General features: G+C 37.2%; 1 protein-coding gene across 3 annotated transcripts in view; it reads right to left on the reverse strand.

The window, feature by feature from the left end:
* The window catches only part of LOC126928801 (tyrosine-protein kinase Drl-like), a 102,646-nt gene extending 84,098 nt beyond the window's left edge, over positions 1 to 18,548 (reverse strand). The window contains exons 1-2 of one of the 3 annotated variants that reach the window (XM_050744613.1): positions 17,934 to 17,991; positions 6,169 to 6,214 (exon numbers count right to left, since the gene is read on the reverse strand). Coding sequence is in view for 1 of the 3 variants with exons in the window: in XM_050744611.1 (XP_050600568.1) it covers positions 17,934 to 18,078 (145 nt within the window). In the remaining 2 variants the exon portion in view is untranslated. Of the gene's footprint in view, positions 1 to 6,168; positions 6,215 to 17,933 lie in introns of all 3 variants that reach the window. The other 2 variants (XM_050744611.1, XM_050744614.1) reach the window with 2 other exon arrangements.
* Between the last annotated feature and the right edge of the window lie 6,324 nt (positions 18,549 to 24,872).

Here is a 24,872-nt window from a genome sequence, read left to right on the forward strand (position 1 = left end):
TTTCTTAATTAACCGTCGCTGATCGAGAAACCCGTCATACCGTTCGTGGCACCGGCGATAATTAGGGAAACTCGGCAGCCAGTCGGAATTTTTAATTGACGAATACTGCTGGAACAATTTCTTTTCGCCCGAATCGAAGGAACGCGGAAACAACGAAATCAAGAACTTTCTTCTGCCGAGAAAGTTAAATTGTCGACGGAAACGGAATTGGACGGCATTTTCGTTGTCGCTAACTCTGTCGATCGAAATATTATTTCTCTTCTTGCTATATAGGATGGTTTAAAAAATGGTTAGATAAAAAAGGGAATCTTATCTACTTGCGAAATGAAGAAAGAACATTTATCCGGATATAAAAATTTATACTTTTAAATTTTTCGAGGCATCCCGTAAGTAGCACGGTTTTCCCGGTGTTTAAGCTAACTTCAAACACAAAGTAAGTAATATTATTTTTAATAGAAACACGACAAATTTACATAATCGTAGAAACAGTGGGAATAAGTTACCATACGCGTTATATAACGGCATAATTAGATATACGTTGGATATTACCGCAGAATTTACAGAACGAAATACCATTTGAAAATTACAGCCGTCGTTCTTGCGACGTTCACGCGTTACACGACGTTCACTACATTTTGGAATATCTTATGACAAATTTACCATAGATGGTCATGCACTTTAAACAAACATTTCGTCATAAATTGATCGTACGTAAATTTTACGTGATTTAAAATTCGATAAAATATTTATTTTATAATGCGTATTTAAGAAATTACGTCGAACTAGGAAACCTGATTTTGAAACGTTAGAAAAGATACATATCGCTTTATACGTTCCATTTAGAAAACAATCGAAAGGATAAATTTACGTAAAGGAAGTCATATGATTTTAATTGTGCTTTGTAAGTACGCGGATACGCCTTATGCCATAACGTAGCAGAACTTGGTCACAAGTACGAAACTTTATATAGTCTGACCTAGTTGCTAAAATTATTCTCTATAGAGGTATGTAGATAGATACTTGCAAGTTTTCCAGCTACGTTTTTTTATGCTTTTCGCATAGCTTAATCGTAAGTTATAATATGTGGCGTCGTTTCTACGTACGTAGAGATGCGTTGCATTATCCGAGTAACATCGTCAACGTCTACAGCTTTTATAAAGTTCAAGACTCGAGTAGTTCACTTCGAAATATCTTTGCTTTATCCTTCTGTTTCTATCGAGCATCAAGTAGAAAGTAAAATAATGCATTCGTAAACGAAATATTCCATGTCCAAGTTGTCAAATATATTTGTTATATCTGTTATGTCTGTTTTGCTCTGAAAGCTCATGCTCTAACAATATGCTCGTACAGTGATTAATCGAACAAAATCTTGTACCACGAATTAAACAAAGTATCGAGAACAAAAATGGATTACAGCATATCCTTTTCGAATGTGAGTTTATCGCATCGATTCACTGCAATAAATTGTATTACACGTCGTAAAAAGTACAAAATCATCGTGCAATCGTACAAAAGCGGAGTAGTAATTTTGTAAAGTAAAACTATTCTTTCTAAATCGGAATTAGGTCGTACCGAATATTTTACGTTCGTATTTATTTTAGATAGCGAATTATTCGGTTAATCCACCTTCACTCTCGATGCCTCTGATATTTTATCGCAAATTCGATCGTTACCCTCCCCTTAACGAATCTACGATCGGTCGCTTCGAATATGTTGTTCAGCTTGATTTAGCCTCGGAACGTGACTTGTACAGTATCCCCTCGTACAAAACTCTAACAATAGCTACAAATCTAAGACATAACCAAGCGAAGAATAAACTTTCGTCAATTTCTCCATGGCAGCAAATCGAACGTTTCCCTTCCTTTGTGCTTTCTGCATTAACGACGATAGATGCTTTCTCATAAGTCTCGGCAAGTTGCCGCCTGTTCTAAGCGGAATCCTGCTTTAGACACTCGTCACTGGATTTATTTCCTTGACGACGCGTTGCAGGTTACGTACGAGGCTTGTCGAATTGGATTTGCGTCGAAAGGATCCTCGCGCAGACGTCAAGAACTTCTCGCTTTCCTTCCCCTCTTCCTACACCGTTATCCTGCCAACTGCAGCCGACGATGCACCTACCACTTCTACGATTCTCTCCACGATTCCCTTCTATTCCGTATCTCTGACTCTTGACGCCGGATTTATCGCACGGCAACACCCTGCTCGCTTATTGATACATCTGCCCAATCCACGCGCGAATACCTTCGCCGCATACAATTTCCCACTTTTGTCAGTATCGCCTACTACCTATGTACGTAATGGAGATTCATAAGCCTAATGTTAACTTCTAATAAATAAAATTTCTAATATCTCGTAGTAGTCACATACGGATTATCGATTATCGTAACCAATACAGAAAATCGATATCGTGGACGATCTGCGTGTCAGCAATAAACGGTAAATACGAGTCGCCTATTGAATATTCATTCGAAGCGCTCAATTATTTATTTTCCCAGACGTGTCGAGCTTTTCCACGATGCATTTTCGATCAGCAAAAATGCGCTGCAGAGGCCTGTTTCAAACTGGCGATTTATAGAAAGTCATCGAGTTGCCAGAAATTATAATTAACACCCGCGCCGTTCGTTTTAAATTGCATTCGACATGGTATGGTGTATCAACGCGTATATTCATCGCATCGTTGCTTCGCACAACTAATGACAGTATTTATTAGCTACCTACCAGAGAAACTGTAATAAATTTTCAATCTCTTTTAATGCAATTATACCGCAAAATTCTACCAAAAATGTTATTAACAAGATACCAAAATATCAAAATTTATAACGTTGCGTTATAAATAATATTACAAATAATAATAATAATAATAATAATAAGGAAATTTGTATTAATAACTCGTTTACGTGTGATATGTATGAGAAATTTGATGTTTAATACAGCGTGTCACTTGTTATTTTGTTTCCGATATAACTCAGAAAACAGTCACGAATAGAATGATGAAGGGCTCGTTCGCTACTGCATTTCCATCGCACTCTAGCTTAACAAAAACTGCGCTAATGTTAGTGAAATAATGGTTTTGTACCCTTGGTCAACACCACCGCACGTACTGTCCGTATAAAACTGCGTTAGAAATACCGCATGCAGATTTCGATGTTAGAAACTAGTCAGTTACAATGATTCGAAACCCAATAATATTGCATCGATACAGTAATATGTATAATTAGAGAATCAATACGCGTCAGATATAAAGAGAATAGACAGTTATCGATAGAGAACGATTAACTCATTAACAGTATACCCTGAGAGATACTCGAACGTGCCATTAAATGACGCAATCGTTATGTACGTATTATTTGTATTCGGTATGAAAAATATACAGCAAACGGATGGCTAAAGAGGTAATTATTTTCAAAATTCTACGTTCTAAATTTTCGATCGTTTTGTTACAGAGCCAAAAGGTTAAACGATTGGTATCGTTTCAAAAACGACGATATACTTTGTTTCTAAAAACCAGAATTATTTTTAACGGACTATCAAAAGTTCATTTGTTCTACGAGAATCACCCGCGCTACGAGTGAAATAAGAAGTAAAACGGGCGCGTTATCCACCTAATGAATTTTTTAGCGAACCAGCTACATCGGTAGTAGCTCAACTGAAAACGATAAAGTACATGGTATTAGACGGAAGATTCTCGCGAAACGACAGAAAAAGACAACGGCAGCGAAGAAAAAAGCCAGAACGAACGAGCGAGTGTAGAGGGGTGGAAACATAAAAAGTGTCGGAGGATCACGAGCAATTTCCACTGGATGCAGCGGAACGGGTATTACGCCTGCAGGCCGATTTTATACGACGATAGAGTTCGACAGGTACGACCGTTTCGCAATATGACGCAGGCGCACGCCGCATGGCCATACGACGATTTTCTACGCATTCTGATTTCCATTCGTCCCAGGAAACACACGGTTCTTTTTCGAAACACGACATTTCCCTGTCATCGTCGTTATCCTCTAGGCCCACCACCGTCCTTGTTTGTACGAGCATTATAGCTCGACCACTTTGCGAGCGCGGCAAGTCTAATATTTTACCAACCAGAGTACTTCGTCGCTCCATTTGTATAGGCGCGCTAGTTTGCATCGTGCACGTTGAAATACTTTACGTGCGCGACCGAGCAAACGTAACGTTGCGTGAAAAAATGTTCCAGGTAAAAATTGCGCGCGTCGAAACGTCATGAATGCGAACGAACGCTATTTGCTCGGCACAACGCATCCCTTTTTTAACCGGTATTTTTTACTTACTTACGTTCCGTTTACGACTGGCACGAGAAGCATTTACAGTTTTCTCCCGTTATTATTACAGAGATCGATGAATAACGGAAAATATTTTATGCTCTGCGTACATATTACTCCCTTCTCTCGACCGAATAGTTTGGAGAATTTTTAATACCGGGAAAGCTTCGTTTTTATACATTTTTGATTTCGTTTTTATCGTAGAAAAGGGTTCTTGGAGTAAGCTTGGAGCAGTTTGTGACACAATGATTTCAAACTTTTTTCATTTCAGTAACTTTAATAAAATTAATAACCTGAACGAATATTCTGAATTGTTTTGTGACAATGTAACGATGCAATGACAGAGAACAGTACAGTATAAAAGTAAACAAGTAAGTAAGTTAATATATAAGACATACACATAAATCCTTACATAAATATCATTGAGTACTTGCGAAAAAAATAGGTTAAATCGACAAATTTCTTAAGAATTATTACTCTCTTTAAAACTATATATTTTATGTTATAAAATACCGTTTACCAACTTTCGTTAAGGATTCGTTACCAACTTTCTTTTGATTTTAATCGAATATAACAACGTAAAATAGGCTATATGAAAATTATTATATCTGAAATAGGTAAATCTATGCCGTACATGTATACGTGTACGTATCGTATAGAAATAGGAGAAGTTCTATCTGTGTCATGGAAATAGATTTCAATCCTAACTGCAAATCCTATTCAAGACGTTTCACACACGCGTGTACTTCGTACACTCGTACATAGCCACGTTGCACAAATGTGCTATATTGTAGCCAATCTGTATTAGGTACACAAAGGATATCCAATCATAATTGCAATATGTACATACGTATACTTAACGATACATGTATCGATATTAGCACACGTCGTATCGATGCAATATCGGTGGTTCCCTATCGCCTTGTTAATACTATCTCACGCGGCGCTATTATCATTATTTTGTACATAAAATTGGTCGACAATATACGCTGCCGACAATAAGTATAAAGATATAAGCATATCTTCCGATATTTAGTATAAATTCAATGCTTTCCACTGCTTTCATTTTCTGGTTGTTTTATTATATGTCCGTCGTTTCATTTGCTTCATATTTTGTCCTATAATGTAAAGTACGTATTACCAAATAAAGTAAAATTTGTTAGGTCTTCGATAAGTAAAGCGAGTAGGTGGTCTAATACGTATGATCTGCGTAATACATCTTACGATACCGTAGAAATGAACAGTTTATGCAATGTCGAAGTAAATTTCTGAAAGTAAATTATCAACTGTAATTAAATGGCCGAATGCTTACAAACGAGGAACGCGTCAAACAGGTTAAATTGAATCTAAACACCGACGAACTTAATTGCCAAAGCTGCGACGATTAATTAGTTCGATAATTAATCGGATTAATCTGTTAATCGATTAATTAGAGATAGGTGGGAAAATGTTGTAGGATTAAATGGAAAATATGCAGATACATGGGAGACAAACGACGATATTAAAAGCATCTTCCTAGATTTGAAATGTTCACATTTGAAATGATGATCGGTTGACGTGTTTCTGATTCTTCGGATTTCCATCGTTTTATTACGTAAAACCAACAGAATTTTCTCACTCGTCTAGTATTTTATGTTTTTTTTTTTTTTTAGGGAAATATAAGTTTGATAAGCTTATATCGATGTATCGTTCTAAGATACTAGAGCATTCCGTGATAGCAATTTTCATAATCCTTTTCACTATATGCTTAAAATTTATCTAAATCCGTCTGCCTTTTCCTTTTATTTTCTCATTGCTATATCGCTAATACGCACATACCTACATATTTATGTGCAAACGTGCTAAACCACTATGGACGTTATTCGTGCACCATGCATTTGGCACGTACCATATGTCACACGTAAACCGACGGCACCTCGGTTCGATCGATGGTCCTAAAAATGTCGAGTAAGCTTGATGTTATTCGATTGCGAATAATGTGTATTATAGTAGGATATTAATGTCGAAAATTTGAAATCAAACTTTGTCTTTTGGGAAAGATATAATCGGGTAAGCGTAGGAAAAGTAGGAAAAGCTATGTACTATTATAATTATAATTGATACAATTTGCGAAATTAACGGTATCGGATGAAACAATCAAGGAAAGTATTTCAGACTATTAGGAGAAAACTATGCGCTGTTGGCTAGACGTTTTAACAGCGACGAGGTCAGGCTTGCGGATTAAAGGAAAATCCCTAATACCATTTTGCTCGCCATTAGGGGGTTTATTGATCCTCCGGTTCCTAATGTATTCGAACGGGAACGATGCAACTACTCAAGAGTAATGCGAACAGTTAGCTGGATTGGAATGCCTCTGCGAATCAGATAAATCGTATTTTTCCGCACAAACGCGTCGGCTAGACGCGTCCACCGTGAATTCTTCGCGATATATCTACATGCTTCGAGGGAGAATAATATTTTGAACGATTAAAATAACTTGGATAATTTTCGTGTTTGCTCGTGTCGACATCCGTATAGTTTATATTCGCCGAGATTTATATTATTCTCGTGTTCGCGCATCTCCGCGCGATATTCCCGAAACGGCGCGGAACTGGATGGCGCCGCGCGATGCGGTGCGACGTGGCTGTGGGCATGGTTGGTAGCGGGTGAAACGACTGCACTTCACAAATATAACCCGTTCGTACTCCGGGCAACGAAATTGTCCCGGCAAACAGAGAAACGGCTGATGAACATATATTAATTTGCCGTGCAAATAGGCGATCGCGAGGCTTAACTCGTTTCATCGACGGATCGATGATCCGAGGGGAGAATAAATTTTGACGCGTCTTCCGTTCTCGCGAGTGTTTGCGTAAATCACGCGCGCTCGTCGATGCGAGACACGTGTAAATATGTACGGAATCACGGATATGGAAGCTCGTGTATCGCGAACGCGTTCGTGTTTGTCCGTATATAAATTTCCCATGTAAACCAGCCCGATGGCGGCCGATGGTCGACGTTCGTCGATTGGATTGCAAATCACCTGCATACTTGCCGGTCGACGTATTAATCGCGACGCATCCTCTTACACGCGCAACCACTGCATTCAGCGTCAAGTGGACAGCGCGGAGGAAGCTTCGTCACGTTCGTTGCCCATCGATCATCGTATATTTCGTGAAATCCAGCCTCCTTCCCACCCATTACCATTATATACCTGCAAATCCGCCTGTCCTTTCATTCGTATCGGCACAATTGCAACTCTCTTTTTTCATTGTTCGGTTTTGTACACCGTTTTCTTCAGTCTTGCGGACCAATGCAGAAAACGAACGTTTCGACCAAGCTACGCGCGTTCTATCGCGTTATTTACGGCGCGAGTACATCACGCGATGAAATTCGTCGAAGAACGACGACGAGATAAAGAACGACGTTGCGCTGTCAAATTAATTCTTCCCATTCCGCGTCCGACACTGTAAGACAATAGTGAAATAACGCTCGCCGATTACAAATCGGTACATTCTTGCAAAATATTTTCTTCTTTCTACGAATTATTTATGTTTCTCGGCTTCTCTACCGGCTACAAAGTCATAACAATGCTTGTCAGTGGTGTTTGTATAAATCTCGAAAAGGACGAATCAAAGTTAGAGATTCGAGTTAACGATTTGAAGTTGTACAATCGATGCCAGGAATTTCAAAGAAACTACTTTTTGATACTATCAAATCGATGTCAATTATTTGTATAACATTTTCAATAAATAAATAAATAAATAAATTCAAAGAATTTATAACAATTAGATCCCCGTTAAATATTCCCCAAAGTGGACGCCCGATTCTACGATTCTTTTAATCAAAATATTGACAATCTCTTAAATGTAAACAAAGTAAAACAGTATATATATATATAGATAGATAGATAGGTAATTCTTGTAAAAAGAACTTTCAAAATTGACGAAGAATTTAAAAAGGTTACAAAAAATTAATATTTTTAGTAGATGGTTTCTTTGCTCCGTTAAAAAAAAACATAAGCTATAATTACAATAAACTATTCAATTTAAAATTTTATTTTAAACTTAACGCGATAAACAATAATAATATATGGGAACCTACTATTAACACAGATTCTATGAAATTTTATCTCCTCCAACAAAGATTCCATTTTTATGCTGCAACTGTCAGAGAATATTTGTACTTAATTGTACATATTACGTTTAATGGCACTTTGGGACGCCACTTTACGACAGACAATTAATTAGAAATCTGGTATTATTACATGAATTATTCCGAATGCATGTAAACGTGACAATATCGTAGATTAAATCCGATATAATTGTGATTGAATAACGGTAATAAATAACTACATTAATATGATTGAACTTAATAGGATTAAATTATTTATCCCAAGTAGTTGTTTGATAACCGAAACGAATTATCGGAAGTGCGGAAATTACATGTTCTTTGCTTCATTTTCAGTCAATTACCAACTATCATACACGCGTAATACAATATCCATATAAATAGATATTTAAATATTTTCGTTTATTATACCGCATACAGTGTACGATAATACCAAAACAAGGTACCGATGTACGATATACTTAGTAACGATAATTCCTAGTCGACCGCAGTGTGCTCGGGATAAACTGTAAATCTTTACCTGCAGATTCCTCGTAGCTTATTTAAGACGACAACGTATCCCGTGTGTAAGCGTATCAATCGCGCGGCTCCACCGAGCCAGCGGCTGTATCAATACATAATGTATTTGCACTTGTGTCTACGTATGTCCTGTATTTATGCACATATCGACGGAATATGTGAATCTACAGGTACAAACGCGTATTCGCACGCATTCAACCGTGCGTGTGCACAAACACGAGACACGGCAGATCGCTCAGCCATAAACCATGGCGGTTTACGTTATCGTCTGGCCGGATCTACCCGTCGGCAAACTGCTGCAATTTGGCTAACGTTCCTTGCAGCTCTGTGTACTCGTGGAAATTGATAGGGCCGAAACGTCGCGCTTCTATCCACCTCCCCGCACTCACTCATCCACCGACGAGGAAAGCTTTTTACCAATATTTTTTTTAACACACCGAATGATTAATCATCCCTCCGACACATCTACGTCGTCGATCGAGAATCGAATTCCTAAGCCTATCGTTCGTCTAGCATCGTTCAAGAACGATAAGTACGGACAACCTGATGTTCGGGTCCTTCTCTCAAACTCCATCGATCGACATTTATCTCGATCGCGGCGAACGAAATGGACATTGGGAAGACACCGCGGAGGTGACGCAAAAAGGTAATTGCTCCTGGAATCGAGTATATCGTCTATCGTTGGTCACTCGTACGCGAAAACCATGCGACGAAACATGGCACAGATGCGATATAGAAACATTAGTAGTTTATTCTTAGTCGATTCTCAATTGTTGCGTAGTAAATACGGGACAAACGTCCATATATATTCTCTTTACAGATTGCCTGATAAAATTACAATTTACCTGTTAACAGTAAGTTGTTGGAGTAAGTAGTCAGATTCTGTTTTTACGTGATTTCTAATAAGGGCGTCCTGAATTTAGGTAAAGGTAGGTAAAGGTGGTGAAAATCAAGTTACTGGATTTCAAAGAATTGTTCGGCACATAAACTCGGGACAAAAATATTAAACCTCGAGAACCTTATAAGAAACTATCAATCGGAATACTTTGAACATTTTTCCAAATACTTGTACTCGAAATACTAGATGAAATGAAGTTTAATGCTCGAGTCTGAGAAATTCAAAATTGACCACATGTGCAAACGATTTGACAAACTTTTGCCATAACGAACTTTTTCATCATTTACCCCTTCAACGCTGTAACAGAACGTAAATACGTTTAACATAAACAAATGAAATATCGGAAAATAAAACGAGTATAAAAGCTGTATTAATTTCCATTGTGTTTTGCGATTGAATTTTTAATCCCTTGGCATCGAGCCGCATATTTCATATGGACTATTGAACATGTAAGTTTTCATCGAGCTTTGTTTCAATCACAAATACGCAGAAGAAAAGACTTTTTCGTTTTTCAATTTTTCGTTTAATATTAGTCGCAGTTTCCACATGGCGCAAAGATTTTGTAAGTTGTTTAAATCTTCCGATACCAAAAGTGACATCAATGACAAGTGTAAGTTACGCGTAGATGATTTACAACTGTATGGACAATTGAAAAGGTAAAAGTTCTTCGTGCTTTATGTTTACTTGAATTAAATGGACGTTACAATTATATAGTTAATTATATAGTTAATTTATTCAGGAGTGCCTTAATATTTCTCGACCACCGCTGTATAAATCAGTCACTTGTATAGAAAGCGACATCATAGGTGGCTTTCCATTTAATGTTCCGTCTACTGTTCAAAGGGGTTAAACTTGCCGAGTTTGGAATAGCAGCGAAACTACGTGTACATTCTATAGAAAGTTGGTCAATTCGGTATAAAATTGACACGGTATGCCTCGCATAGTTAATAATATTCGATAGTAAGAAAGTTCAGTTTTGTTCCAAATCTGACGATACACCAGAAAAAAACAACTTACGTTTTACCATTAAAATAGAGTCACGCGTACTCGAACAAAAACATTAAAATAATCGAACAAACTCGTCGTTTACAAGATATTGCAAAACTTTATTCTATTAATTGTCAGGCGGCATCATGTTTATTTCTCTTATTCTCAATCTAAAATAATATTGTATCGTTAGAAACACTATGGAAGGGACAAAGGGTGTAACATTTTATTTTAATAACTACGTTTCTCGAAACACGTTGCTACATTCCGAACGTGTGACACGAATAGAAAATCATACGAAAGGAATAAGACGAAATAGCACGTATGCAAACTTATTTTTAAGAACAATATGTACAATTTTTTCTTCTCCCTTTACTTTTAACGATCAATAAGTAAATACGCACGATAAATTTATTATTATCGGTACAAAAATCCGTGTCAATCGGTCGTTAATAACTCTAGAATACTAATTTATACGTTACATTTGAGATAATGAAATAAGAAAATTGACTTCCTTAATTTCCGTAAAAAAAATCACATTTAAAATTAGAAAATGACTTTGGAAAAGCGGAATAATGTTCGCGTATAGGAGCTTGCGGAACATTTTCAAAGAGTAAGAACTGTCGCACGATTTTCCATCAAACGCGTTCTTCTGGAATAAGTGATTTTCCCCTTGTCGTTTCCACTGACAGAGGTCGTAGCGAAATATCAACGGGAGTTGTTTTACGAGCTTGGCCCGACAGTCAACGAGAATGAACACGTTGCCGACTGTTTGTCGGTCGGTTTGTTTCGCGGTCCAGACGAAGCAAACACACTGAAACCGATTGCGCTGCACGCACCGTCGTGTCTGGCAGCAAATTAAAAATCAATTCCAGGACCCGGTAATTTGAAAGTGTTCGACCGGCTGTTTCTCCGGACGCGTAGCGAGCTTTAGTCGGCGAATAATTTGCCAAAAGGTTGAATGCCGCGCGCAAGTCGACCGTCACAGAGGTTGTACCGTCTGGGAAAATATTTCTGCCGGGCATAAACGGGTATATACCTTCGCGGCGGCTTAATCCACGTCGGTGATTTAATTAAAAATTGTTTGACCACGAATTTTAAACGCGACCATAAAATTTCGCTATTGCGTTGTCTCTATGCGCAATATTTTTTATTCGCGGCTGGCTTATCTTCACGGTGGACGTTCAACCGCGTGCGCCATCCGAATATACCATACACGTAGGAATCCCTTTTGTCCAGTTTCGATTAATCGCTGAAAAATATTTATTCGATCGGTAACCGATGAAATGCGTTCAAAGTGTTTGATACACTTTAATGTGTAATATATATTTACGAAATTACAAACATAAAAGATATTTCAAGAGCATGTGTATATTGTCAAATATTTAATCAATACACGATATGTCCTTTTTTTGCAATAATATTTGTTAAATGCATAAATAAACCTGTGTGCGATCACACGTGTGAACGTACGTACGTTTAAAATGGGAATCAAAAATTTAAAAAGAAAATTCTTCCGATAGAAGCGTTATTACTCGTTTTTATGATTAATTAAAAACTAATCTTGTGATCGTGTTAACGAATACTTGAGAAATTCCAACTACTCGTCGATTTTACCCACACATATTCGTGTAGAAAATAATTCAAATAAATATTTATAATAACGTTGTATCAACTTGTGTTATATACGTTATGTCAGGTTATTTCGTAATTTCTTTTGGAAATACTACCGATCAAGAATACCGATTACTTGTTTGTTTATTAATTTTATTTAGAAAATTTCTGCCACAAGTATCTAATTGACAAAGAACAGGCAAACAGTTTTTCATTAAAATACGTATTTTTAGCCGATTATAGAAAAGATTTTATGACACAATCTATGTACATAAACGCATATTACGTATGTATGTAAATGCAATTTTAGTTTGTAAAGGCATATTATTATTCATCGAAAATGAAATGTAGTTATCGGTCAACGATATGATATCCGATCGATCGATATTATAAAAAGCATGTAAAAGTTTGATATTAAGAAGCACGTTATAGAATATGTGCAAAGTAATTCACTGCTAACTTATTTGCAACGGCTAGTTATTGCGTAAGTTATCGCAGAAGTTATTGCATAAATAGAAGAAAGCAGCATAAAACTCTAAACGGATTTGAAAATGCTATTCAGATATAGCAATTATTATTAAGTATTTCATTTACTACGTTATTGCTTTATTATATTATTTGGGAAGCCACGCGTTTAAAGGTTATCTATTTGTTTCAAGTAGCGATAAATGCAAATTTCATCTCCATCGACAAAAAATAAAGAAGGTATTGCCAATCAATCGGAAAAATACCCTACCCACGTATCTGTGATAACATGGTACTATTACATGCAGCGATAGTAACGTAAAAAAGATATTGGAATCGCAGGGGAACATAATTTCCCGTCCGCCGTATTCGCTGGGTTTGCCACTGATAGATTTCAACTTCATTCATTACAATGTAGTTTAGATGAGAAAAGTTTGAATAATTTTCGAATCGTGGAAACGGCAGTGCGTTCTTTTTTGTAACGACACCAGAAACTTCTTATCGAGAAAACATTAGGTATCTTGTTAATAAATAAGAAATTGTTATAAATTACAAATACATAGATGAAAACGCGTATAATTTAAAATACGTAAAATGCGTAAAACATGCGTAATTTGAAAGGCTATTACGAAGGCTACTACCAAGGCTACTACGAAAACTATCACGAAGCATCGGTTCGACCATGAACAAAATCTGTATATTAATGCATTAAGAGTTTCAAAATATTTAAAAAATATTTCGCTGCTTCTGCGATATTATAATTTTACCTGAAAATATTTAAAGAGTATAATGTATTATAATAATATACGTTTAATAAGTTCCTCGTGTTCGTATTAAAAAATGTAGAATCTCGCGTTTCATCGTCGTAGTTCAGTTCACCTTAAAATTTCGTTCAGTTTCGTTCACCTTAAAATAAGTGTGAAATACCTGTAATAAGGTATCCGTTTAACACGGAACATCCGGCGAGTAACTTTCAATTCGGTGGCGTTTCCACGCTTGTGCCCGTTTCACAGTTGAAAACTTACTTTTTCGATTCTCTAACTAGCTTCGCTGAAACGCAGAGCAGCTTCGCAATAGTCCTTGTGCTCCATCTGTATAACCACAGTACGCTGCGAGTCCTCCATCGAACGGCAGGCGTACCCTGTATAAATGTTTGAAACTTTCTCCGGAATACGTGCCGAGTTCGCACGATGAGAGGCGTCAGCCAATGATGTACTTGTATTTCCGTGCTCGAGCAGGGCTGTCTGCTTCAGGCTAGAGCGAATCTTCTGTCTGCGCACGTCTGTCTCTCTTCCACTTGCGCTTTGTTCGTCGATGCTACTACTTCGCCGCCCTCTCTCCAGTTACCTTTCGCTCTCTGTCACCGTGCATTCTTGCTCGTCTTCGCTTTTACCTCCTTTTTTCGGTGCTTTCGAGCAATGCTCCGCCAGCGAAACGAAGTTTTCCGGGGAAACTAAAGTCATTTCGTTCGTGCAATCTAAGTTAAGTGACTTTCGAGAGCCCGGGCGACTAAACGCGCCCCCGGTGGGTCGCAACTCGCACGACGCGATCAACCCTTTCTCTTTCTTCTCCCCGCAGCTTGCACGTTTACGGAGGTCAAGTGGAAGCGGGGACGAGGGCCGGAAGGATTCAAGATCTGACGAGGATTACGTCGTCCGTTAGGTTCCACGGGTGCTTAGCTGGCTGAGAAATCGACTCTAAAGCCACCATTCTTTCCGACGACGTAGCGGCACCATGGTTACACGTCGTTTCGTTCGGCGATGTTTCGAGATCCTTGCACCACGGCTAGCCAGCCGACGAAGACTAACGGTTTAAAGTTGCATCGTCCCGTATCAGACATTTTTCAAGATGACAGCCCACGGTTTTATGCTCCGTAGGAGCCGTGGTGCGGCCGTACTTTTGTCGAGCCGACGACTGATAAGTTTGAGCCAAGTATTTGCGACACCTGAATACCTTGGTCGATGCCAACGTAGCTTCGAACAACTTGAGACGTTCAACGTCGTAGATTCGAGTAAGAGGTGACTTTCCTTTTTTTCTTTCAAGGGAAATTGTTTCGAGGAGACGAAGACTTGGCGAGGCTCGACAAATTTTATAACTACGAAGCATGAAATAACAGTTTCTCTTGCCTCGGTTATTTTCCTGATTTTCGACAACGTAACACGGACTTTGTGCTAAACGACTATATTTCAGGAACAATGACGTTATCGAGTAAAAAAGAATATCTTTATCAACGTGCTTTGTGAAGTATGGAGATGTTATTTTCATTTTTAATTCAAAATTTAAATATGAAAGAAGCCGAAGAAGTTGGGAGCAATTTTGTATAATTTACCTGATATGGCTCAACGATATCAGTCAGACACGCTCAAATTCGTAGCACTCGCTTCGATTTACATCCAACTGCCTCTATTAACCGTTGGATAACGACGTATCGGTGTTAACGCAAAACCGTGGAAAAGCACACAGATATCCGACCGTAAGACCATTGACACCAGAAATGAGCGATGGAGCCATTTTGAGCGACGCGACGCGACGCGACGCGACACTGGGATTGGCTCGATTTTCGAAGAGTCACGAACGGCTGCTCGCTCGTAAATACAGCTATTCCACTTTTTCCTCTTTTCCGCTAGCAGAAAAGTGACGCGTCCAAGCTGTGTATACATAGGCTCGCTACGTTCAGCCAGATAGAGGCGTATGAATCATGGAACCGTAAAGTGATATCGAATGGAATAGAGACTAAGTACGTACGGCACGATACACAGGTCTCTGCTGTGTGCGCGTAGCTGACCATCAAAAACGAACGCCTCCTACCGCAGATCCCACCGTGTATTCCACGCAGCTCACCGACTCCTAGTGTGATTTACCTGCACTTCGAAGAAAGCGTGGGAAACGAAGTTTGGAATGGTCTTAAATTGAAGGAAAATGGCTGGAACGTATGTTCTACGACCGGCGTCGTAAATCAAACTGCCGCAGAAAAATGAGGAAACGAGAAATTCTCTAATTCAAATGCAATTTAACGCTTGACATTTAAACGACGTCACGATGATTCGTTACGAACAAAGTTAACTTTCGGCAAATTATTTAGAAAAAAATGTTTTAACTGTCTTATTCTCATCGTCAGATCGTTTCGTAATAAATTTTTCTTTCGATAGAAGTAGGATCGCGAAATAACTTTAACAAATTACTTTATCGTCTTTCCTCGGGATCACCAGATACCGTGTTATTCTCTCGCGTTATAAAAATATAGTTTGTTTTAAATAGAAATTAAAGCATCCGATCATGGTAAGAAATAACTCGATCGATATATTTCTTTCTTCTACAGTTTCATTGATTTCAGTTTCGTAATAGTAATCGTGTAATGAACATCATCAAAATGTATTTATAATTATTTATATTTCTATATAAGTATTAGATACAACGATAACATTGATTTAAAAGAGAAAACCCATTTTTTATCGAATAGAAACTATTTAGAATTCCGTTAGAATTAAAAATTGGGTTTCCGTGTCTGGATTCATTTACCACGATTTTAATTAAGATCCGCGGCGAAAATATCAAAAGTATTATTACGACATCACGTTTCACATCGATGTGTTATAATCTAGGCTAAACTATTTTTTAAAAAGATACAGTTATACGATAAAAGCCTGCAAGGCGAACTCAATCCCATAATTTCAATTTAGTCTTTCATACAGGATTGTTTCACTCCTGATTGTAACACAATTTTCATTACGCTTCCTCTGATAAACGAGTTTATGACAGTTTTCCCGACGCTGCTTGGCATTCCATTAAAAATGCCGGACCAGGAGGAGTCGATGTGATTAAAGCAATGTTAAATTCGCGCACTGCTAAATTCAACATCGTTCATCAAGGTTATCGTTAATTCGATAATCATACGCGGTCGTGACTCGTTACCGAACGGTCGGGCAACGATTCTAATTAAAAGTTCACGATACATAATACCCATTGCGAGCGTAGTTTTAGTTTATCTCTATAGATTTTGCCGAAGCAGCATCGATGGCAAGTTAATTGAGAGTTCGCGATTCTTTTGACCATATGGTCGCCGCTACGTCGATAGAATGCTTGCATTTAATTTGCTCATCTCCTCGTCCATTCCGCTCTTTCTTTCGCTTTCGACGATGACAAAACGTTACAATTGTAACGAGATCCGTTAACGGCCGCCGCGAACGCAAGATTTCTTCAAACTACCATCGAGTCCTCTTGTATTTTTAAATTCGTCCCATAACGAGCAGAGACACTGTTGTCACTTTCGTCTTAATTGAAAGTTCTAATTTGGACATTTAATCTAATAGGACATTCGTAGAAAATAACTTTTCGAGAGGACTTTTCATCCTCCGCTTACGGCATAAGATATTTCTATGTTCGTATTTCTTTATTCGTTTCTTGTGTAACTCTTGCACAATAGCGCACAGATTGGACGTAATATGAAAAAATACATAAATAGATATAATAGTGCTTTCTATAATAATTGCCAGGCAAAACGATATTTTACCGATATTTTGCTCTACTTTTTAAATTATATTTTCAAAACTATCTATTTAAATAAAAATACGCAGTTTGAACGTATACTACTCAAATATATCGTTGCTAGGTTTTCAGCTAACGTAACGATAAGACAATTGAAAATTATAATGAAGTTAATGTGACATGTAGTTGTGATATATAGCTTACATCTTAAGTTTTAAGGACATTATGACATATTTATTTAAAGGCGGTTAAGATTTATTCCAAATGTTAAATAATTAAAATCTTGCGCGAAATAGAAGCTTCTCGGCTTTGAAATGATATACGATAATATATATCTACGAAGAGAAAAATATTTATTGGGGGAAAAAAAGAAAAAGGAACATTTCAAGAAGAGATAGAATAAAATCGAGTATTTCACGTATCATAACCTAATAAGTGGAATCGAATAGCAAGCGTACGAAGTAAATTTTCAAAGAGAAATTTAAATAAAAAGGAAGCGTTATCCTCTGTTTCTTTGCCTTTCCAAAGTAACCGATTTTTCAACGAACCGTGTAAATTAAAAATAGGTGGCTACTTACCCAACAGTTTCATAACCTGAGCCTGGCTGATAAAAATGTTCAAGTATCCATCGCTGCAGCCAACGAGAACCAAAAGAACGAAAAACTTGCATCGCAACAGATCGCACGATCCATCACCCCACCGCATTGTCTCACATAATAACATCACGCACCGACGTAATCATACGCGCAAAACGTACCACTTTTATTCCGTTTTTTATTTCCCTTTCACGTTATACACGTGACAGCAAGCGTGGAAAAGTTCTGTTCATCTTTTTCGCAAACGACGACAAACATCATCCATATTTTTTCTACGCACAAAATCATCGTTCCATGTAACGTTTTGACTCGTGTTTGACCCGAAAGTTTTTCAAACTCTTTTACGAACATCTATATTATTTTTAAAATTGCATTTCTCCTAAGCTACTGAGCTTTAGACTTTGTAAGCCATTAAAATGTATTATATAGCAAAGAGATGTTACGCTCGATTATTATGGATCATCCATGGTCGAATGAATATCGAGGAGAACGACGGTCACATGGTTACGTGATCGACGAGACACGAAGGAGAAGTATCAAAGCACAGTAGAAACGATCACAGCGTCGTCGGCGTCGGAGCGCAACTGACGGACGTCGCTCGGTAAATTGAAGGCGCCGCGAGACTCGCGCCTGCGCCCGCTTAGGGGTGCGACGCCGAATACGCAAACGGCCAACGCATACGCAGACGAATCACTGGGTAATACACGACGCGCGTACGCCCTGCAAATCGCGGTAAGTGTAAATCACACGTTTGGATGGCCAACCGGCCGTGATGCGCTATCAGAATCGCCAAAGTATCAGAATAGGGGAACGTACAATTGCCTGCGTTTTAATTGTGTTTTTGATATATGCTTTGATATATGGGGAGACACGAAGAACGGGTCATCTATCTGGTTAAAACTAAGGTCTCTTCTGCTATTCCTTTTAAAATGGTTGAAAAGAAAGTTTTGAACGGTAAAAACATCGATGAAATAAATGTCGATAAAGTACACATATAGAAGTACTATAAAGATATACATACATACATTTATTAACTTTCGCATAGCATATATAACTATAGCATATACAAGTTGTCTCAGAATAAGTAGGCATTGTTTTGGCAACGGTCTCTGCACATCTAAATAATAAAAAAGGTTCCTATAGACGTGTGTCCTGCTCAATTTTGCTTTCGAGTTACAGCGGATTTTAGTTAATAGAAAGTTAATGTATCTCAGGCTAAATAGGCTAAATAGGCTAAATAATGGTAAATTAGGCTATGATACAGCATTTTGTGATACAACATTTTTTTTCAGTCAGAAGGACTCGCTTTTTGTTTAATTTTTTAATTGAAAAGCTGAGATTAAAACGCACTCAACGATCTTGAAATGACTTGGGGCGAAAATTTCGCAAGTAAACGACGGAGGTAGAAGCTGACGGTAGATGAATTACAAGAACGAAATAAACATCGTAATCGGATCATCCAGGCATGATGTAAGATTTTTGGATTATAGCCAAATATGTTATTACGAGACGCATTTTGTTCTCAATTAGATACGTCCGTAACTATCGGTAGGGAAATGGATTTTTTTTCACAATGCTTTCATCGAATCTTCGATTTTCTATCGACGTTTCGATGAGAAACGCATAGCAGTTTGAGAATGGTAGAATGGTAGAATTTAATTAAAGATCTTTTCTCTCTCTATAGCCATTAAATCTCCTTCTCCCTCGACCTTCCCTCTGTCCTTCGCTGTTTCCCTTTTCCGTCTTCCTCTCTTCCATCCTTTGCCTTTATCCGACCGTCTCTCTCTCTCTTTTCTTCCCTCACTTTCTCTCTCACTGTACGACTGCACGGGCACCATGCACAGTTTGCAACTAGGATTCACGATTTGATCTTCGTCAGTTTAACTTTCATGGTGTAGCAACGCTCCCTGCCGACGAAACGGGACTTTAATTATACCACGGGGTTAATTAATTCCGTCAAATCCTGCGAAGCGCGTCTCAGTATCCTCTTTGCTTTTTCCCCCCTTTTCTGTTCATTCTGCCGAGCTTCGAACCTGAAATTTATCCTCTAGCACGATATAACCGCGGAAAATATCCTGATTTTTCATCTATCGCTACCGGATGCGTGGATAAACTTCTCTCTCGTTATTCTACGGATTATAGTAGAAACGACTGATGGAAATTTCTTTGCTTGCCGTGTACTTGATCCATATATTAAGGTGCAGGCATGTTATCTATTTTCTTCCATGTATGTGCAATGTTTCTAACCCATTTGTGTTACGAATGTATTATTCAAAATGTGAACATAGTACAGAAACGAATGTGACTAAATGATCGACAAATTGAGATTATCAAATTGAGATTACTCTCGTCTTACGTTATTACGAAACTATATAAGAGATCATTTTCAAATGTAATTACATATAAGAGAATAAGATTACGTATTCGATGAAAGATTCGTTGTATTGTAGTAATTACTAAGTATGGGATAATCAGTTTTATATTACTCGCTATTCTTATTAGTATATGTAATTTTTATTAATTTCGTCGATTTTTATCGTTATTACGATAACAATGGCAATTACGACGACATTTAAAAGTGATAAAATACATACATTACTATAGCACGATTACATATTACTCGTTATCATATTTGTTCCATTTCCTCCATGCGTTCATAAAAATATAAACTTTCATAAATAACCGCAGTCTAGTTGTAAGTTAAAAATTTCAATCATCAAGATTACAGAATTTTATTCCTATCAGCAATATTTTCCAATAATGAAACTCGATTTATACATACAATAACAAAGAACAAACGTGTTTAACAGGATGTTAACAATTATTTAAAAAAATATCGGAAATATAAAAAATTTTCACGTGGCGGAATAAATACTTCATATACGACATTTTATAGCGATATACGAAGGATTCAGTAATTTTCCATTCTAATTCGCGTACGACAATTAATTAATGCTCGTTTTGCAAAGTGTTTCTTCGCACGGACGATTGCGAATGTTAAATTGCTATCGAATTTAGGTGTCTTCTTATTTATTCGAACTGAGGGGAACACGTGTGCAGCGAGACGGAAGTTTAATTATACAGGCGAAATTAATTAACTGCGTGAAATCTCGCGGAACACATCCAGAGGTTGATCAACGTCGATCGACAACTAATTAATGGTCAATCTATTTTTTCCTTATCGGGTTCTATGGCTTCGCTTCGGTTTCAATTCGCGCGTCAAACTGTCGTATCTATCGTTGCCACGAAGAGAAGCTATTTTCTTTATACTATCAATTCTTACTTGGAAATTTCTTCAAAATATAACAACATTTCACGCTGTATCAGTTAAATGCGTCATACGTTATTTGAAAATTAACACGAACTGTTAATACCAAATTATCGTACGACATGCTTGTACTCTATTAGATCCGCTTGTTCTTCTCATAAGGAAGATTCGTAAAAGATATAGGAAAAAGAGAGTTTTCGCCATCTTTTGGATTTTTCGAGTCATTTGTGATTTAACGACGAGATTATGAATATTTTTAAATCGATAAGTATAATTTCTGCCACATTATTATACGAAAGCAATTGCTGTATCGAGTTCAGCGAACGGCGTACAATAATCATCAAATATTGAAATACGAGATTTCAGCTGCTCGGTTTTAGCACCTTTCAGCGCATATGAAAGAAATGTTGAAACGTAGTTTCTAATCATATCGAAGAGTACAAAGGATATAATGTATTAACTATTATCGTCTCGTCATGACTCGAAGATTATGACAAGTTAAATAGATCTATTCAAGGGCCACGTTACAAGGTGCGGCAGTACAACCTCCCAGATTTCGTTTAGCTATTGTTTTTAAGTCGCAATGGAGTTTTTCGATAGCATATGACTCACGATTTTTAACCCCTACTATTATATATCTGAATGAGTACGAACGGATATCCGTTATTGAAGCGTTTATAAAAAAAAAAAAAAAAAAAAAAAATAACGACACTGCGATCGCCACACAGAAAGCTTCTCGTACCTACTTCGTGATCGGCTGTTATTATGGATCGAAAAAAAACCATATTGCTATAGTTTGAAAAGTTCAGGGCCACAGGTTTCAGCGTTGAAAAGAAAAACACGTGGAAGAACTTGAAGCGCTGAAACGTCGCGACAATACTACCGGAAATAACCCGTCCGGTGACGAAATAATTCAGGAATCGATTACAAATATGTATCGTAAATCAAGGCCACCATCTTGGCGATATCGTTTTCAGAACTACATGGAAACAAACGTAAATACTATTTACTATTTTCTCCTATCCTATCCTATCCTATTTAGCAAATTTTTTATCAAGTTGTACATCTTTCTAAGGCGCAGCTTAAGGACTTCGACAAGAAACGTAAGTGTGCGATGATAGACATAGAAAAGTTAAAGAACGTTAAATCATTGCGTTGCTTTAAACTGAATCATGTTTTTTAAAAACATTTTTTGTACTCGGCCTACGATCAAATTCGATTTATTTCAATCGTTGAATATTTGAATTTGTGTGCGCGTATGTACGTTATATCCCATTTTTGCATTTTCGTGTCAGCCCATCCAAAGGTAAAGATCAAACCGTAAAATGCAGGAGGTTCCTATGTTGTATGCATAGTTCGCACAGTATTATAGAAGATAGTTTTGTATCGAACAAGGGCTCTGTATCTGATACCAATTTTTATATTTATACTGTACTTCGCACGTAGCCTGTTTGTAAAAGTAACGACTATATAGATTATACCATAAGTAAGACTATATTACACTTTTTTAAAGAATCAAAGTATGCGATCATTTTCAATGGAATTTCCTTAAAGAGATAGAAAACTGCAACTTTTAAAATGGTCACCTAATCTGTCATGATCGTTCAAATATGTTCAAATTACTCTATTATTCGTTATTATCGTTATTTCTTTTTTGAAACAGCTCTTTCGCCATAGGAAGAAGCGCTTTCCTTTAGAAACCCACCCACTTTATTCGTTGTAGACATTCTTTAATTTCCGCATTTCAGGCTGCTACGTATTTATCGTAAACTGTAACGGTTGCTTTTCTTTTCTTCTAGCTCAATTTAGAAAGAGCTGTTTTATACTGCAGCGTAAATACTTTACTCTTGTAGAATCCAATCGTTCCGTGAGAAACTTTAATTCTTCGGCAATAGTTGACATTTATTTAATCTTCGACTAGTATCACCGGATTCTAGATTATCACAAAGGCTTCGGTTAGAACGTTTAACTTTATTTCGAATATTATACTCAAACGATAAGAGCCATATATAAGTACGGGCAGAATACAAAGCGAAACTAAATATCCTACAATTAAGTAATCTAACCTTACGATTACGTTACGGTTACGTTACGGATACGTTACGATCCGACCATACTTAACGATGAATTGCGACTATTGCGACTATTGTTCTACTAAATTTTATTTCAACAGAAATAAATTACATCGTTCGTATCGATAAAAATTGACAAATTTTTACGTTTCGAAATAATAGCAACAATAATTTGAAGCTTAAAATTGATACATGTGCGTAGTATGGATATTTCTGTGACTCGTGGTACGTCGATGGACAGTGAATCGAGCGAACAGGCTCATTGGTAACCTTTGACGATAAAACGATTGTTCAAACGAGCACCTGTAAAAGGCTGCACGTCCCACGAATACATGACCGTATAAATCGAGCTGCGAAGTCATCGTCCACGCACAGCGGAGCTACTCCGCTGTATATAGAAAATCGAGGAGTAGATGTAGCCGAATCCATTAAATATTTGAACGGACGAAACAGGCGAGGGAAGGTAGACTCCCGGAGGAAGTCTCCCTTCGGCTCTTAGCCACCATACAGTATCCGACTCCCTGTATTAATATTTACATTTACATTTCTTCGTCGTCGTTCCTCTTATTTCAACTTGATATCGTGCTACAGCTTTTAGGACACCGACTTGAACTATCGCTTCCTCTGCTCGCTCTCTTTTGACGTATTATGATGGCAAATATCTTTTGCCAAGCACACGCTTACCGGCTGGTCCTATCTAAATCATGTAGCAGACAGTAGCTTTAGTTTTAATCTTGAATCCGCGTTTGTACAGCGTATTTCGTTTTAAAGGTGAGTTTTACGCAAAAAAAAAGAAAAAAGAAAAGAAAAAAGAAAAAAAAACAGCACCATGAAATAGTTTAAAATATACGCCGAGGGCATATGTTTTGCGAGAAATAACGTTTCGTTGCGAATGCAGTAGAATTATGTTCTTTCCATTTTCAGACATTCTGCAAATACAGAACGATATATTTATGACCCGTTTCTGTTAATGTGCTTCGATGAAAGTTTGTTATTATTCACACGTTGGGTCTCATGCGAATTTTATATATTTTGCCTTGGAAGTTATTTTGCCAAATTAAAATATATTACATCGTAATATTTAATTTCTTGCTAAATACTATATGGTAATAGCAAACATTTTTCTGACAATGTTATCCAAATAATTCTTATTGTTGAACGTTTCTTCGTTCATGAAATTTATAAAATATTTCAATAATTCTAAAATGTTTAGCGTTGTGGTTTATCGATGGTTTGTCATGGCAGTCAACGTGTTAATTTTAAGTATTATTTCAGTTTTTCATTACGATACTTTAATTCTTGTCAAAGTTATAAAATCGAAATATAATGTATATAATGTATTATCACAAAATTAACGAAAAAATTAATGCATTCCGTAAGCCGAACAGGATGCTGAAAAAACGATAGAATTTTCCAACAGAGATTAATAATTAGTCGCTTATTAAGTCTAATAAGCAAGTGAACGCAGTGTATTCGGCAAATCTTCTAACAAAGTATATCATTTATCGCTACATATACCGTTTTCAAGCTTTAAATTTGCGCAAAGTGTAGCTTGTTCATTCAGTAACCAACGATAAGAAG

The sequence above is a fragment of the Bombus affinis genome, chromosome 2, assembly GCF_024516045.1.
Source record: "Bombus affinis isolate iyBomAffi1 chromosome 2, iyBomAffi1.2, whole genome shotgun sequence".
In the NCBI taxonomy this organism is placed as follows: Eukaryota; Metazoa; Arthropoda; class Insecta; order Hymenoptera; family Apidae; genus Bombus; species Bombus affinis.